Source organism: Arachis hypogaea, chromosome 14 (assembly GCF_003086295.3).
Source record: "Arachis hypogaea cultivar Tifrunner chromosome 14, arahy.Tifrunner.gnm2.J5K5, whole genome shotgun sequence".
Taxonomy (NCBI): domain Eukaryota; kingdom Viridiplantae; phylum Streptophyta; class Magnoliopsida; order Fabales; family Fabaceae; genus Arachis; species Arachis hypogaea.
In genome coordinates, this window is record NC_092049.1 from 132,698,593 (window position 1) to 132,714,485 (window position 15,893).

The 15,893-nt window shown below is 32.5% G+C and overlaps 2 protein-coding genes across 2 annotated transcripts; both read right to left on the bottom strand.

Annotated features, from left to right (window-relative positions):
- Positions 1–1,151: 1,151 nt before the first annotated feature.
- On the bottom strand, positions 1,152–2,291 carry LOC112743235 (F-box protein CPR1-like). Its single transcript, XM_025792452.1, has one exon. It carries the CDS (start codon positions 2,289–2,291, stop codon positions 1,152–1,154), a length of 1,140 nt encoding a protein of 379 aa, XP_025648237.1.
- Positions 2,292–7,896: 5,605 nt separating this feature from the next.
- On the bottom strand, positions 7,897–9,640 carry LOC112744239 (F-box/kelch-repeat protein At3g23880-like). Its single transcript, XM_025793796.3, has 2 exons — positions 8,483–9,640; positions 7,897–8,237 (listed from the first exon to the last, which is right to left on the bottom strand). The coding sequence occupies exons 1-2, from the start codon at positions 9,615–9,617 to the stop codon at positions 8,194–8,196; spliced, it is 1,179 nt and encodes a 392-aa protein (XP_025649581.2). The 5' UTR covers positions 9,618–9,640; the 3' UTR covers positions 7,897–8,193.
- Between the last annotated feature and the right edge of the window lie 6,253 nt (positions 9,641–15,893).

Genomic DNA, 15,893 nt, shown 5'->3' on the forward strand with positions numbered 1-15,893 from the left:
GATAATTATAAGTTGGAATCTTGAACATGCATTTTTTCTGGAGTCTTTTTGGTCAAAGACAGGTCTAATTTTACCCTTCACACACTAAAATAGTTTTTATGTAACATTTTTAGAATTCACCACCTCATCTATGGCTCTTGAAACCACAAATAAAATGCTCTACTCTTGCATCAGAATATGTAGCCATTTAATCAAGATATTGATTCATATATCTTAGTAGGACAAGAAGAAAATTGAAGAAAAGCATTTATGTAAATTTCCCCAAACAAGAAGATCATATAGAAAAAGATATATAACAAAAAGGACATTTTCTCCCTACACCCAAGGAGAGGAAAAAAGAAAGTTTAGTGTTTTTTAAGAACTTTAACTTCAAAAAATTTCAACTAAAGATCTAAACAAAATTAACTTGATGCTCAGTGTGCTATAAATCCCAAAAGGCAATGCACCTTGCAGCACCTCACACCAGATAGTATAAAACTAAATTAGATCCTTCTCAATTCTCATACAAACGTATGACTAGTTTTTATGATATAAAATTAAAAATGGTTCTGCGAAAAGGTCTCAGATACAATGCGGAGACAGCAGATTCTGACATATGATTATTCTTTAACATTTAAGCATTCATTACCTCATCTCTAGCTATTAAACAACCAATTGAAAAAGAAAATGGAAGGAGCTAGTAAGTTAAGTAGTCTTTCTTGTAATGCTACTTGGATAGAAGCCAAGGAGAAACAGGGAAAGAAACAGCGACACAAGACTGTTATTAGTGTCTACAGCATACCTAACAATGCGAAATTTGGAAAGAAAATCATACTTCCAAACTCTAAGTTATTGTTCGCTTGTATGTTCGTTGTTCACTAATATGCTTTTGGCAACATCATGTTGTTCAAAACATTCTTGGCGAGCTCAATGGCCTGCAAAGAAGATCAGCGGGTAAAGGTCACAGCTTTATACATGAAAACATAGCTAAACCTTAAGCCTCACCATACGACTGGACTGTAAGAAGCAAGAAAGTGATTAATGATAAATTGTAATTTCATACCATCAATAGTCAAATCTCATATCTGAATGCAACTTTATGCATGATGCATCTTGCTTGGTACTTTTTCATTAATCACAAAGCAATAGGGTGTAAAGCATAGGAGAATAGTTTACATACCAGTTTTCTTCTTCTTATCCTTATCCTTAATGTGACCGGGGAATGGAAAGAGACTCTCTGTGTATACACAGAAACTTCTATAGAAGTAATCATATTCCGAAAGAGGTCGAGGAGAATAATTTAGAAGCTCTCCACTGACGTTATATTTGACAAATCTTAACTTGTAATCCCAGGGAGTAAAATTTATCGCAATAATGTTACTTCCATTGGACATGCATAGAGGCATACCATAAGGAATCTCATATAAAATCCAAGATGACGGCACTTTATATTCTTTCATAACCCATATCTTAGTTTTATTGTTGTCATTGTCATACAAATACAAGGCTAGGCACCCTCCTAATATGGTGAGAATAATGAAATGGATGGGATAATCCCCTACGAGTTGTTGTGGAATAGATATCTTGGAGAAACTCCTTTCCTTCAAATCAAAGATAAGAATACCATCATCAATGTAACCTTTACTAGAGTAACACAACCAATGAATAGCGCCATGTAAGAACCACCCAAAAAGTTGATGCTTCCACCTACTCATGTATTTGGGGAGTGATGCATCGAGATTAATCCATGAATTGGTTCTCAACGAAAAGCAAACTAAGCGGTGTTGCTTGTAGTCATCATGCCAAGATAGAACTATTAAATAGTCATCTCGTGATGCATCGAAACCAAATCCATAGCGAATTAAATCATAGCGCGGGACCTTAATATGAGAGTAAGATATTGTTTTGCTGGATCCAGTCACTGGGTTCCATATAACAAGAAAATCTAGTTTTTTGTCTAAGAGAACAAAGCCTCTGCAGGATCCCATGGTACGAAAAAGAGAACATGACAATGATGGCATCTTCCTGAAAGGGAGAGATACCTCTTTGTGTGTTGTTGGTGCTGCTGCAACATCAAATAGCGTGTCAAGCTGAACACACCAAGCATTATTAGTACAGTTTTTTAGCAAGAAGAAGTGCGAATGGGAAGATGCGGCAGAGTTGAGGACGTAATGTGATTCCGCAAAGTCTGGATCGGATATGAGAGAGTGCCAAAGTTTTGAAATGAATCTGAGGCGAAACAGGTCTCCGGCGGGTACCCTTAGAAGGATTCGGTGAATGAGCTCCGGAGGGAGAATGTCATTCATGTCCATGCTCTTTCTCTTTTTGTTATGTGGTTTAGGGTTGTGCGTTGTGAGTTGTGACAATTCACATGTGATCTCCTATATTTTATAGATGGTCAAGCGTCTAATTTTAATTTAATTTGTTTTTTATAATAATTTATAAATATTTAAGTTTTTTAATTTTTAAATTTAAAATTTTTTTTTTTTAGCAATTAGACAATAATTTTTAGATATCATAGTAAACACTTTTATATATTTTCATAATCAATCTTATAAAAATAGAGAATCACATAAATAAAGATATTTAAAATATCAAAAGATATTTTTTAATAATTAAAATTTAATATATATAATCGATTAAATTGTATTATTTTTGTCAAAATTAGACCAGACAAATCGAATATTTAACTAAACTTTGAACCGATTTAAATTAATATTTTTTTATAAAAAATAACTATAATCTTTTTATTATAAAAAATTACTAAAATATTTCTATTATATATATATATATATATATATATTAATTTTAAAAATTCTAAATTATAACCCTATAATGACATAGAGAGAGGAGAATGGTTATAATTTAGAGTTTTTAAAATTTATATATATATATATATATATAATAGAAGTATTTTAATCATTTTCTATAATAGGAGTATTGTAAAGATTTTTTATTTTAATAAATAAATTAATTATAATTATTACTGAAATAAATAATTTAAAAAATATTTACTATGTTTATTTTTTCAATTTTCGTATATCTCGTGTAAACGAGTTACATGAAAAATTATCTCGTTATATATATTTATAAATATAAAAATATATTTTCTGAAAACAATAAAAAATATTTTACCATGCAATTAGTACTTAAAAAAGTTGGTAGAAGAGATCAAACAGTTTGATCAATTAATACTTAAAAAGAGTTCATAAAATTTTTTTGATTAAATTATAAATCGAATTTGATTGATTTAAATTTGAAAAATAAAAAATTTGTACGTTATTCAAGTTTTATGATGAGAATAAATAAAATAAAAAAAGAATGGAGAAATAATATTTTAATTGTGTGTTAGGGAGATAAATAAAACAGAGGAAAGGCGGGAGATAATTGTTTGCCAATTGTTAGAAAGGTTGATGGGGATAAATAAAAAGTAGGAAATAATCGTTTGCCTATTATTAGGAGAGGTTTCCCAATTATTAAGAGAGGTTGACGAAAATAAATAAATAGAGAAAGAGTGGGACTGTGGAAGATAACCGTTTCAATTCTCTTATCATTTTTTCTGTTTTATTTATCGTGCATCAACTTCATATTTCCCCATCTTTTAAATATATTTCTATCCAATAAACAAAATTTAAATATATTTCAAATTTTTATATACTCTCGTTCAAATTTTTATGTACTTAACAAACAAAATTTAAAATATATATAATTTAAATTAAAAAATTAATACTTAAGAGAGGGCATAAAAATTTATAACAAAAAAAATAAGCTGGTTTTTCCTGTTAATCGGCTCTGGTGGTTTTAAGGAGTATTCAAGGTGAAGCATCGAAAGTCTTTCCGGAAAAGGTGGTCCGGGCGGCGTGTCCCGCGGTGTTTTGCGGCGGTGTGATGGACAAATACTCATGGTGGTGGAGGAGCTAGAGGGGAGTTGATGCTTGATGTGGAGGCTCACACTTGAGGGGGAGATTGTTAGTGTTGCAAGTGTGAGGAGTGTTGAAGTTAGTCCCACATCAAAGAAAGCATGGAAGAGTGAGGAGTTTATAAGATGAGAGACCCATTTACTTGACACCTTAAGGTTTTGAGTTGGATGTGGTGTCTTCTCATCTTATGTTCTCTCGCTTGATTCCTCCCCGAAATCTCCCCGGTTGTCGAGAGCTCCCCACGGTTGGCCCAACATGTGGTAACAAACAAAGCCTATGCATGATTCCAAGAGACGAAAAAGGGAACATGGCCTTCCTGGAAGGGAGAGATACCTCTTTGAATGTTGGTGGTGCTGCTGCAACATCAAATAGCGTGTCTAAGGGAACACAGCAAGCATTAGTATAGTCTTTTACCAACAAGACCGAACGGGAAGATGCGGAGTGGAAGTTGTAATGCGATTCCGCAAAGTGTGGATCGGAAATGAGAGAGTGCCAAAGTTTTGAAACGAATCTGAGGCGAAACAGGTCTTTGGCGGGTACCCTTAGAAAGATTCGGTGAATGAGCTCCTGAGGGAGGATGTCATTCATGCCCAGGTGCTTCCTCTCCATGCTCCTTCTCTTTTTGTTTTGTGGTTAGGGTTGTCAGTTGTGACAATTCACATAACAAGTGATCTCTCATTTTAGGAGACATGTGGCGGCTTCATATGAGATCCTATTGTGGCAGGTCTAAAAAGTAGCTATGTAAAAAGACGAAGTCAGAGTAGCTTAGATCATTGGTTTGTTTAGCTGTTAGGTCACTTCAGCACCAGGCTTTAGAGGGAGGCAAGATTTTAAAATCTCACTAAAATATGAAATCACAGAATCTTGATTTTTTCGTGACAGAGAAATATGCGCCTGCTCAATTGTAACTGTGCCTGCATTAGCCAGACTTATCCATATATAACGACATTCACCTTCATATAAAATGATGGCACCATCACCTCCAACAACACGTGATATCAGCAATGGAAGTGGTGGAACTACAGAAATATTTGGAACGGTTACATTCTTCGACTTTGAAGATCCACAAGATCGAAAAGGATCAGAAAGGACAAGTCCTTGGGTTGCCCCAAAAAGTAGATTGTCAACCTTTTTAAAAAGATGTTCAGTAATAACACCAAAACAATGAACAATGCACCTAGAAATTGTAACCGATCCCACTGATGTTGGAATGCCTGATAAGGTGATCACTTTCGATGAATTTGGCAAGAGTTTTACACTCATGAAAAAGCATCTAAGTTTTCTTAATGAACAGATAGGTATATCAACCCTTAAATCAAAGCCACATGGGTTTGCCAATTCCACCATGACCTGGATAGGCTCTCCAACAACCCAAATAAGTTCTTGCTTCTTGACATTGATTGGATCTCCTTTACTGAAGGGTGTATAAATGAATGGACCTGAAGGAGCAGAACGTGCCCACCAGTCTAATCTAGATGGATTCCGTTTTACAATGTCCATTTGTATCGGGAGGAACGAAAAAGAATGCAACCTGAAAACAATTAGTAATCAAACTGTTACCCTTTGTCCATTTGTATTGGATAGTCATGATGTAAATTGTCAAACTGAAAATTAAATGTTTAACCGAGTAAACACCTTATAAAAGGTAAAGCAGGATCAGCACATCGTGTCCCCGGTGGCAGCCTATCTGCTGAATTTGAAAGGGCATTTGCAAGGCCATTTTGACCAGCAGGAGTTACTAGAGGATAGTAGTGTCTGAGAAGTCGGGCTGCAACACTCCATGCAGTAAGAAGATCTCCGACACGAACTGCAGAGAGCAGAATTTCTCTCAGCACAACCATGTGGAGGGTACTCCATTGAGACTCGAATAATGAAACTGCTGATTAGTGATAAGTTTTCTCACTATCTCCATTTCCCTTCTTTGAATAATTAATGGTATGAATTACATTAAAAATGCATTATTTTATTAAGAAAAAACTCTTCAATCTATTAATGTTATTTTGAGTCTCTAATTTCAGTCAAAGCTTTCATGCTAGACTTTTCACCTTCAATAATTTATATGATGTACTTAAAATTTAAAATAAGATGCCGAGAAGGTTCAGGTAGTGCACACGTGATGTGTAAAAGTAAGAAAATTCAAGTTTCAAATCAAAATGTATCTATTCAAGGCATAAGATGATCATATATCTTTTTAAAAAAGCAAGGCCTGTGTGACTAGGCAGTTCAATATTCAAAAGAGATATGGTGCATAAATAGCTCAGTGTTGTAAACTCACATTTTTATAACCGTCGACCAAGAACTTACTTCTCAAATCTTAAAACCTTCCAAAACTGACAAAATTCAACAAGAAATCAATCCTAGTGGATTATAGCAACAAAGGCAACTATGTCAATTGCGCTATATAATACTAAAAAAATCAAAACGGTGAATTGATACCAATAATAAAAATATTTTTAAAATTAAACAATTCATCAGGACTCAATCCCTCAAAATTGAACATATTAAGGTAGTAAGACAGTTTTATGTTTTAACGCTTAGAAAACAGAATTAAAATCAGTTTATTTGATGCTAAATCTTTAGAAAGACTAAAAATTTCATTGGATCATGGTGGCAAGTAAGCTTAGCTAGAATTGGAAGCACACCGGAGAATCAAATGAGAGAGGAAAAGAAAATCACCTGAGAATCGTTGGGGCAGAAGGCGAAACATCAATGCACAAGCGAAGAAGAGTAGGACCTACAAGAAGCGTTAAATTGATCAATGACTAAGTCAAGATCAGGGGAGAAAGGGCAATGGCAGAATCCGATGAAAAAGGGTGAAGAACTGCTGTCCGGTAGAGATTAGGGGTGAGATTGCTCTTTATCAGTAGATTGGTATACAAAGAAAAAGAACAAATTTTTAGATATATTTTTCTTTTTGATATGAAGGGATAGGAGAGATTAGATTAAGGTTCATGATAAACAAAACAATTTTTTAGTATATATGAATAATGAAATGTGTTTTGGTTTTGATTTTTAAATTAATTCAAATTTAAAATTATAAAACTAAAGTTAATTGAATTTTGATTAAATTAAAAAATTAGAGTGGTTTTTGTTCAACATAAAAAAAGGATATTTAAGTCTTTTTATAAAAATTAAATAAAATTTATTTTATTTTTATTAAAGTATAAGGGTGATTTAGTAAAATCATTGATATAATATGTATTTAAAAAAATTAATTATTGATGTAAAAAATATAATCCACATGTCATGTTTTAATTTGTCCATATTTTTATTGTACTGATACGTATAAATTTATGTTCCTACCGAATTAAACACCTTTTAATAAAAGTTAGCTAACAAATGATAATCATAAGTTGGAATTTTGAACATGCATTTTCTATGGAGTTTTTTTGGTCAAAAGCAGGTTCAATTTTACCCTTCACACACTAAAATAGTTTTTATGTAACATTTTTAGAATTCACCACCTCATCTATAGCTCTTGAAACCACAAATAAAATGCTCTACTCTTGCATCAGAATATGTAGCCATTTAATCAATATATTGATTCATATATCTTAGTAGGACAAGAAGAAAATTGAAAAAAAGCATCTATGTAAATTTTCCCAAACAAGAAGATCATATAGAAAAAGATATATATATAACAAAAAAGACATTTTCTCCCTACACCCAAGGAGAGGAAAAAAGAAAGTTTAATGTTTTTTAAGAACTTTAACTTCAAAAAATTTCAACTAAAGATCCCAACAAAATTAACTTGATGCTCAGTGTGCTATAAATCCCAAAAGCCAATGCACCTTGCAGCACCTCACACCAGATAGTATAAAACTAACTTAGATTCTTCTCATACAAAAGTATGACTATTTTTTATGATATAGAATTAAAAATGGTTCTGTGAAAAGGCCTCAGATACAAGGATCAATAGCAATGCCGAGACAGCAGATTCTAACATGATTGTTCTTTAACATTTAAGCTATTAAACAACCAAATGAAAATGGAAGGAGCTAGTAAGTTAAGTAGTCTTTTTTGTAATGATACTTGGATAGAAGCCAAGGAGAAACAGGGAAAGAAACAGCTACACAAGACTGTTATTAGTGTCCACAGCATAGCTAACAAGGTGAAATTTGGAAAGAAAATCATACTTCCAAAGCAAAATAAGATTGAAGTTTTTCGATCTTCTTCATGCTCAACTTGTGAACCCTACGATTTATTTACAAGTCTAAGTTGTTCGCCTGTATGTTCTTTGTTCACTAATATGCTTGCTCCATATTCTCTTCCTTTATTTGACCCCATTGTCATTCTAATCTTTGGCAACATCATCATGTTGTTCAAAACATTCTTGGCCTGCAAAGAAGATCAGCGGGTAAAAGTCACGGCTTTAGACATGAAAACATAGCTAAACCTTAAGCCTCACCATAAGACTGGACTGTAAGAAGCAAGAAAGTGATTAATGATAAATTGTAATTTCATACCATCAATAGTCAAATCTCATATCTAAATGCATCTTTATGCATGATGGATCTTGCTTGGTACTTTTACATTAATCACAAAGCAATAGGGTGCAAAGCATAGGAGAATAGTTTACATACCAGTTTTCTTCTTCTTATCCCAATCCTTAATGTCATCGGAGAATAGCAAGAGACTCTCTGTATATACACAGAAACTTTCAGAGAAATGATAATATTGAGGACGAGGGGGAGGAGAATAATTTAGAAGCTCTCCACTGACGTTATATTTGGCAAACCTTATATTGGAATACATCTGAGTAAAATTAAGCGCAATAATGTCACTTCTATTGGATATGCATAGAGGCATACCATAAGGAATCTCATATATTAAAATCCAAGATGACGGCACTTTATATTCTTTCATAACCCATATCTTAGTTTTATTGTTGTCAACGTCATTCCAATACAAGGCTAGGCACCCTCCTAATATGATGAGATTGATGGGATGACATCCTTCGAGTTGTTTTGGCATAGATATCTTGGAGAAACTCCTTTCCTTCAAATCAAAGATAAGAATACCATCATCAATGTAATCTTGACTAGAGTAACACAACCAATGAATAGCGCCATGTAAGAACCACCCAGAAAGTTGCTGCTTCCACCTACACATGGATTTGGGGAGTGCTGCATCGAGATTAATCCATGAATTGGTTCTCAACGAAAAGCAAACTAAACGGTGTTGCATGTAGTTATCAAGCCAAGATAGAACTATTAAATAGTCATCTCGTGATGCATCGAAACCAAATCCATATTGAATTAAATCATGGCACGGGACCTTAATATGAGAGTAAGATATTGTTTTGCTGGATCCAGTCACTGGATTCAATATAACAAGAAAATCTGGTTTTTTTAAGAGAACAAAGCCTCTGCAGGATCCCACGGTACGAAAAAGAGAACATGGCAATGATGGCATCTTCCTGGAAGGGAGAAATACCTCTTTGTGTGTTGGTGGTGCTGCTGCAACATCAAATAGCGTGTCGAGCTGAATACACCAAGCATGAGTACAGTTTTTTACCAAGAAGAAGTGCGAATGGGAAGATGCGGCAGAGTTGAGGTCGTAATGTGATTCCGCAAAGTCTCGATCGGATATGAGAGAGTGCCAAAGTTTTGAAATGAATCTGAGGCGAAACAGGTCTCTGGCGGGTACCCTTAGAAGGATTCGGTGAATGAGCTCTGGAGGGAGGATGTCATTCATGCCCATGTGCTTCCTCTCCATGCTCCTTCTCTTTTTGTTATGTGGTTAGGGTTGTGCGTTGTGACAATTCACATGTGATCTCCTATTTATAGATGGTCAAGCCTGTAATTTTAATTTAATTTATTTTTTATAATTATTTTTAAATATTTAAGTTTTTAAATTTTTATATTTTTAAATTTAAAATTAATTATTTAATTTTTCTAGCAATTAGACGATAATTTTTAGATATCATAGTAAACACTTTTATATATTTTCGTAATCAATCTTATAAAAATAGGGAATCACATCAATAAGGTCCAGTTTAGGTAAACGACTTAAATAAGCTCTTTTAGAAAAAACTTAAAGAATAAGAATTTTTATTAATAACAGCTTATAAATAAGTTATTTTGTATTTGAATTTTTATTTATAGAAATACTTATTTTAAAGTTTTAGCGTTTGGATAAATAACTCAAAAAATACAATTTTTGTTTTCACAAAAAATGGATATTAAAATAACGATGATAACAAATTCTTTTCAATATTGAATGTTGATTTTCTATAACCTAATCATTAAAATTACAATTGTTTAGACAATTAATTCTTTATAATAGCACAATAATAATAGCAGCTATATAAAAATAAAATCACATGAAAAAAATAAAATTAAAACTGAGATGTTATACCACACACAATGTTAAATACAAATTTAATAATAAAAATAGAGTAATAAAATGATAAAAAAAAAACTAGAAGGAATATATGCAATAGGTGGTTCAGATGGAATATTATTTTAAAATGGTGGTAGATGGTTAATATTTTCAGCAGATAAATCATTACATGAAAATGATGGTAGAAGGCCAATACTTCTAGCAGCTGATAGAACCTTGGATGAAAATGGTGATGGGGAGCCAAGAATGAAAGTAGATTTTTTTATTTTGAGATGTTTTTTTACGGAAATGATAGAATGACTTCTCGAAGAGCGCAAAAGTCATATATTTCTACTTTTTCAAAAAACTTTGAATTAACTTTTTGGAGAAGTTAAAAGTTTTTTTTAAAATAATGCTAAACAAGCGTACAGTGACTTTTCATAATTCAAAAAAAAAAAAAATAAAATAACTTCTACTACTTTGAATAACAAATTTTAATTTAGAGTAATTTGTTACCGAATTAAATAAGAATATTAAATAAATCTAACTTTACTATTTTGTACGCTTTCCAAAATAACTTCTTAAAGGTAGAACTTATATATTTTACTTTTATAAAATTTAAAATAGTACAACTAAATATTCTATAAATATTGTCATTTATTTAGTTTTTTTAATATTAATTTAAAAAAAACTAAAACAAACACATTCAAATATGTTTAGTATTTTTTTAATTTAAAAACAAATCTAAAAAAAAAAGAATAACTAAATTAAAATTTAAAATTTAAATCTTCCTAACACTAACACATAATAAATAAAATTCTAAATATTCTTTTGAATATAGATTTTAACTAGTCACCTCTCTACAAATTTAGAGCTGCAGCGCCTCCCCTCCTTGCCAAGTTCGTCTTCTCCAGGACCGCGCACCTTCTCCCGCGACGAGCTCCCCCTCCCCCTGCGAAGAACTTCTCCATCCGCGATGCGCAGTTCCATAGGCAACCCGCAGCACCCCCGCACGCCTCTTTCGTTCTAGGTCTCCTCCACCGCCACAATCCTTCTTCGTCTGAGATAATTCTACTTGCACAACTATGTATGATTGAGAGTTTTGTAAAATAAATGTTATGTAGATGTGCTAAACTCTAATTTTTAAAGAATAAGTAGCATTTTTGAATACAGAAACTTACCTAATAAAATTTTTTTGGAAAAAAATATCGATACGATATTTTTTATGGACCCATTAAGAAGAAAACTTTTTTTTTCAATAGCCAATCCAAAACTAACCCTTTCCCTTTTAGTTTTAGGTTTTCAAGGCAATTTCAAGTCCCGGGAACCGGAGTTGAGTGAATTGGTATATGAATTGCGAAAAGCTCAACAATCCAAGCATGCATAAGAAGAAGAGGCTGAAGCACACAGTGAACAAAGCAAAAGAGGAATTCACCATGGAAAAAATGATGAATGACAAAAGCAAGAGCATCCACGACATCCTCCCTCTTAACCTGATTCACAAGAATCCTTCTGCGGGTGCCAATCAGACATCTCACTCGTCTCAGGTGTGTTTTCAAGCTGTGTTGCTCTCTCATTTCTGATCGTGACTTTGCTGAATTGCATTTTCACCACTATTCCGCTGCCACCAACGCATGCTTCTTCATGAAAAACGACACTATGGCTTACTTGGTTTATGGAACCCACTGACATCCAGCAAAAGAATATCCTACTCTCATATTGTTCATCGAAGTAAGCCCCATGGCCGTAGGATTGCCTACGATGTGTATCTGCATGGATTTGGTTATGATGCATCACATGATTATTACTTACTTCTTGTAGCTTGGTGCGATTGCTAAGGACAATATCATTTGGATTTAAATATAATTTATTATGATAAATTTTTTTTTTTACCAAATATAGGAAACTTGAACCCGTAATTTCTTAATTGAGTATGAAGAGACTATGTCATTTGAGCTATGATAAATTAACTACATCAACTAATTGATTTATTATATATTTAACTATTACATAATTTATTATAATTTATATTAATGTGATTTAGTAGTATTTTTTAATTTATTTCTTTTAATGTTCTGTTAGTATTTTTTAATTTATTTTTTTATTTATTAAATCAAATTAATTATACTAATTATCTGTATTAATTAATTAATTAGATTAATTAATTAATCATTAAAATAATAAATCTATATAAAATAGGTTCTCGAGATATTTTTCACTGATAATTAAATCAAATTAAATTATATTTATTGAGCTAAATTTAAATCATGTGAATTAAGGACTAAATTAAAATAAGATGATTTTTTACTTATTCAAATTGAATGCAATAAATAAAATTAATTTTGTTAGATAATTATGGTCTTCTGGTCTTCTATATATAAATAGCCACACAAAATTATAAAAATCATCATTATTTTTATCGGTTTTGCTATTTCAACTCTTTTTTTTTATGTATAAATGTACTCAAAATAAGAAGGTATGGATGAGTGTTTCATTAATCAATAGAGATTAGGGGTAAGGTTGCTCTTTATCAGTAGATTGGTATAAAGAAGAAGAACAATTTTTTAGATATATTTTTCTTTTTGATATATATGAAGGGGGTAGGAGAAATTAAATTAAGGTTCATGATAAACAAAGCAATTTTTTAGTGTATATGAATAATGAAATATATTTTGGTTTTGATTTTTAAATTGATTCAGAGTTAAAATTATAAAACTAAAGTTAATTGAATTTTGATTAAATTAAAGAATTAGGGTTGTTTTTGTTCAATATAAAAAAAAAAGATATTTAAGTCTTTTTATGAAAATTAAATAAAATTTATTTTTATTTTTATTAAAGTATAAGGATGATTTAGTAAAATCATTGATATGATATATATTTAAAAAAATTAATTATTGACGTAAAAAATATAATCTACATGATATGTTTTAATTTATCCATATTTTTATTATAATGGTATGTATAAATTTATTGTCCTACCGAATCAAACACCTTTTAATAAAAGGAAAAGTATAGGTAACAAACAAGATTTTTGAACAATGTGTAAACAATGTGAATTAATAGGGTTAAAAGAATAAATTTAATTAGTAGCATTAAATTAGGATGTAGTGTATTTTTATTTGATTGGTGGTTGTTCATGTTGTTCAAAATTTTCATTGTTTCCTAGCACTCCCCTTAATAAAAATTAGCTAACAAATGATAATCATAAGTTGGAATCGTGAGTGAACATGCATTTTCTATGGAGTTTTTTTGGTCAAAGGCAGGTCCAATTTTACCCTTCACACACTAAAATAGTTTTTATGTAACATTTTTAGAATTCGCCACCTCATCTATAGCTCTTGAAACCACAAATAAAATGCTCTACTCTTGCATCAGAATATGTAGCCATTTAATCAAGATATTGATTCATATATCTTAGTAGGACAAGAAGAAAATTGAAGAAAAGCATCTATGTAAATTTCCCCAAACAAGAAGATCATATAGAAAAAGATATATAACAAAAAAGACATTTTCTCCCTACACCCAAGGAGAGGAAAAAAGAAAGTTTAGTGTTTTTTAAGAACTTTTTAACTTCAAAAAATTTCAACTTAAGATCCCAACAAAATTAACTTGATGCTCAGTGTGCTATAAATCCCAAAAGCCAATGCACCTTGCAGCACCTCACACCAGATAGTGTAAAACTAACTTAGATTCTTCTCATACAAAAGTATGACTATTTTTTATGATATAGAATTAAAAATGGTTCTGTGAAATGGCCTCAGATACAAGGATCAATAGCAATGCGGAGACAGCAGATTCTGACATGATTGTTCTTTAACATTTAAGCTATTAAACAACCAGATGAAAATGAAAATGGAAGGAGCTAGTAAGTTAAGTAGTCTTTTTTGTAGTGATACTTGGATAGAAGCCAAGGAGAAACAGGGAAAGAAACAGCTACACAAGACTGTTATTAGTGTCCACAGCATAGCTAACAATGCGAAATTTGAAAAGAAAATCATACTTCCAAACTCTAAGTTGTTCGGTTGTATGTTCGTTGTTCACTAATATGCTTGCTCCATATTCTCTTCCTTTATTTGACCCCATTGTCATTCTAATCTTTGACAACATCATCATGTTGTTCAAAACATTCTTGGCCTGCAAAGAAGATCGGCGGGTAAAGGTCACGGCTTTAGACATGAAAACATAGCTAAACCTTATGGATTAATGATAAATTGTAATTTCATACCATCAATAGTCAAATCTCATATCTGAATGCAACTTTATGCATGATGCATCTTGCTTGGTACTTTTTTCATTAATCACAAAGCAATAGAAAGAAACAGGTATAATAGGGTGCAAAGCATAGGAGAATAGTTTACATACCAGTTTTATTCTTCTTATTCCTATCCTTAATGTCACCCGGAAATGGAAAGAGACTCTCTGTGTATACACAGGAACTTCTATAGAAGTATTTATATTCAGAAAAAGGTAGAGGAGAATAATTTAGAAGCTCTCCATTGACGTTATATTTGACAAATCTTAACTTGGAATACCGCATAGTACAATTTAGCGCAATAATGTCACTTCCATTGGACATGCATATAGGCACATTGTTACCATAAGGAATCTTATACATTAAAATCCAAGATGACGGCACTTTATATTCTTTCATAACCCATATCTCAGTTTTATGCTTGTCATCCGAACACAAGGCTAGGCACCCTCCTAGTGTGATGAGATAGATGGGGTAACACCCTACGAGTTGTTTTGGTATAGATATCTTTGAGAAACTCCTCTCCTTCAAATCAAAGATAAGAATATCATCATCAATGTAATCTTCACTAGAACAACACAACCAATGAATAGCACCATGTAAGAACAAATCAGAACGTTTCCGCTGCTTCCACCTACCCAGGGGTTTGGGGAGTGCTGCATCGAGATTAATCCATGAATTGGTTCTCAACGAAAAGCAAACTAAGCGGTGTTGGTTGTAGTTATCAAGCCAAGATAGAACTATTAAATAGTCATCACGTGATGCATCGAAACCAAATCCATATCGAAATGCATCATCGGGCTGGATCTCTGAGGCGATATGAGAGTAAGATATTGTTTTGCTGGATCCGGTCAGTGGATTCCATATAACAAGAAAATTAGCTGGTTTTTCCTCTAAGAGAAGAAAACCTCTGCAGGATCCCAAGAGACTAAAAAGAGAATATGGCGTCTTCCTGGAAGGGAGAGATACCTCTTTGAATGTTGGTGGTGCTGCTGCAACATCAAATAGCGTGTCTAAGGGAACACAGCAAGCATTAGTATAGTCTTTTACCAAGAAGAGCGAACGGGAAGATGCGGAGTGGAAGTTGTAATGCGATTCCGCAAAGTGTCGATCGGAAATGAAAGAGTGCCAAAGTTTTGAAACGAATCTGAGGCGAAACAGGTCTTTGGCGGGTACCCTTAGAAAGATTCGGTCAATGAGCTCCTGAGGGAGGATGTCATTCATGCCCAGCTGATTCCTCTCCATGCTCCTTCTCTTTTTGTTTTGTGGTTAGGGTTGTCAGTTGTGACAATTCACATAACATGTGATCTCTCATTTTAGGATTTTGTTACTGTGTAGATTGGAACTTGTATTTACACATGCAGAGGACATTGGCGGCTTCATATGAGATCCTATTGTGGTAGGTCTAAAAAGTAGCC

Excerpts from the sequence above, each read along its gene's own strand:
- LOC112743235 (XM_025792452.1), bottom strand. The coding sequence starts at position 2,291 with ATGGACATGAATGACATTCTCCCTCCGGAGCTCATTCACCGAATCCTT.
- LOC112744239 (XM_025793796.3), bottom strand. The coding sequence starts at position 9,617 with ATGGAGAGGAAGCACATGGGCATGAATGACATCCTCCCTCCAGAGCTC. Across the intron at positions 8,238-8,482 it reads GGATAAGAAGAAGAAAACTG|GCCAAGAATGTTTTGAACAA; the intron begins GTATGTAAACTA and ends TCTTCTTTGCAG.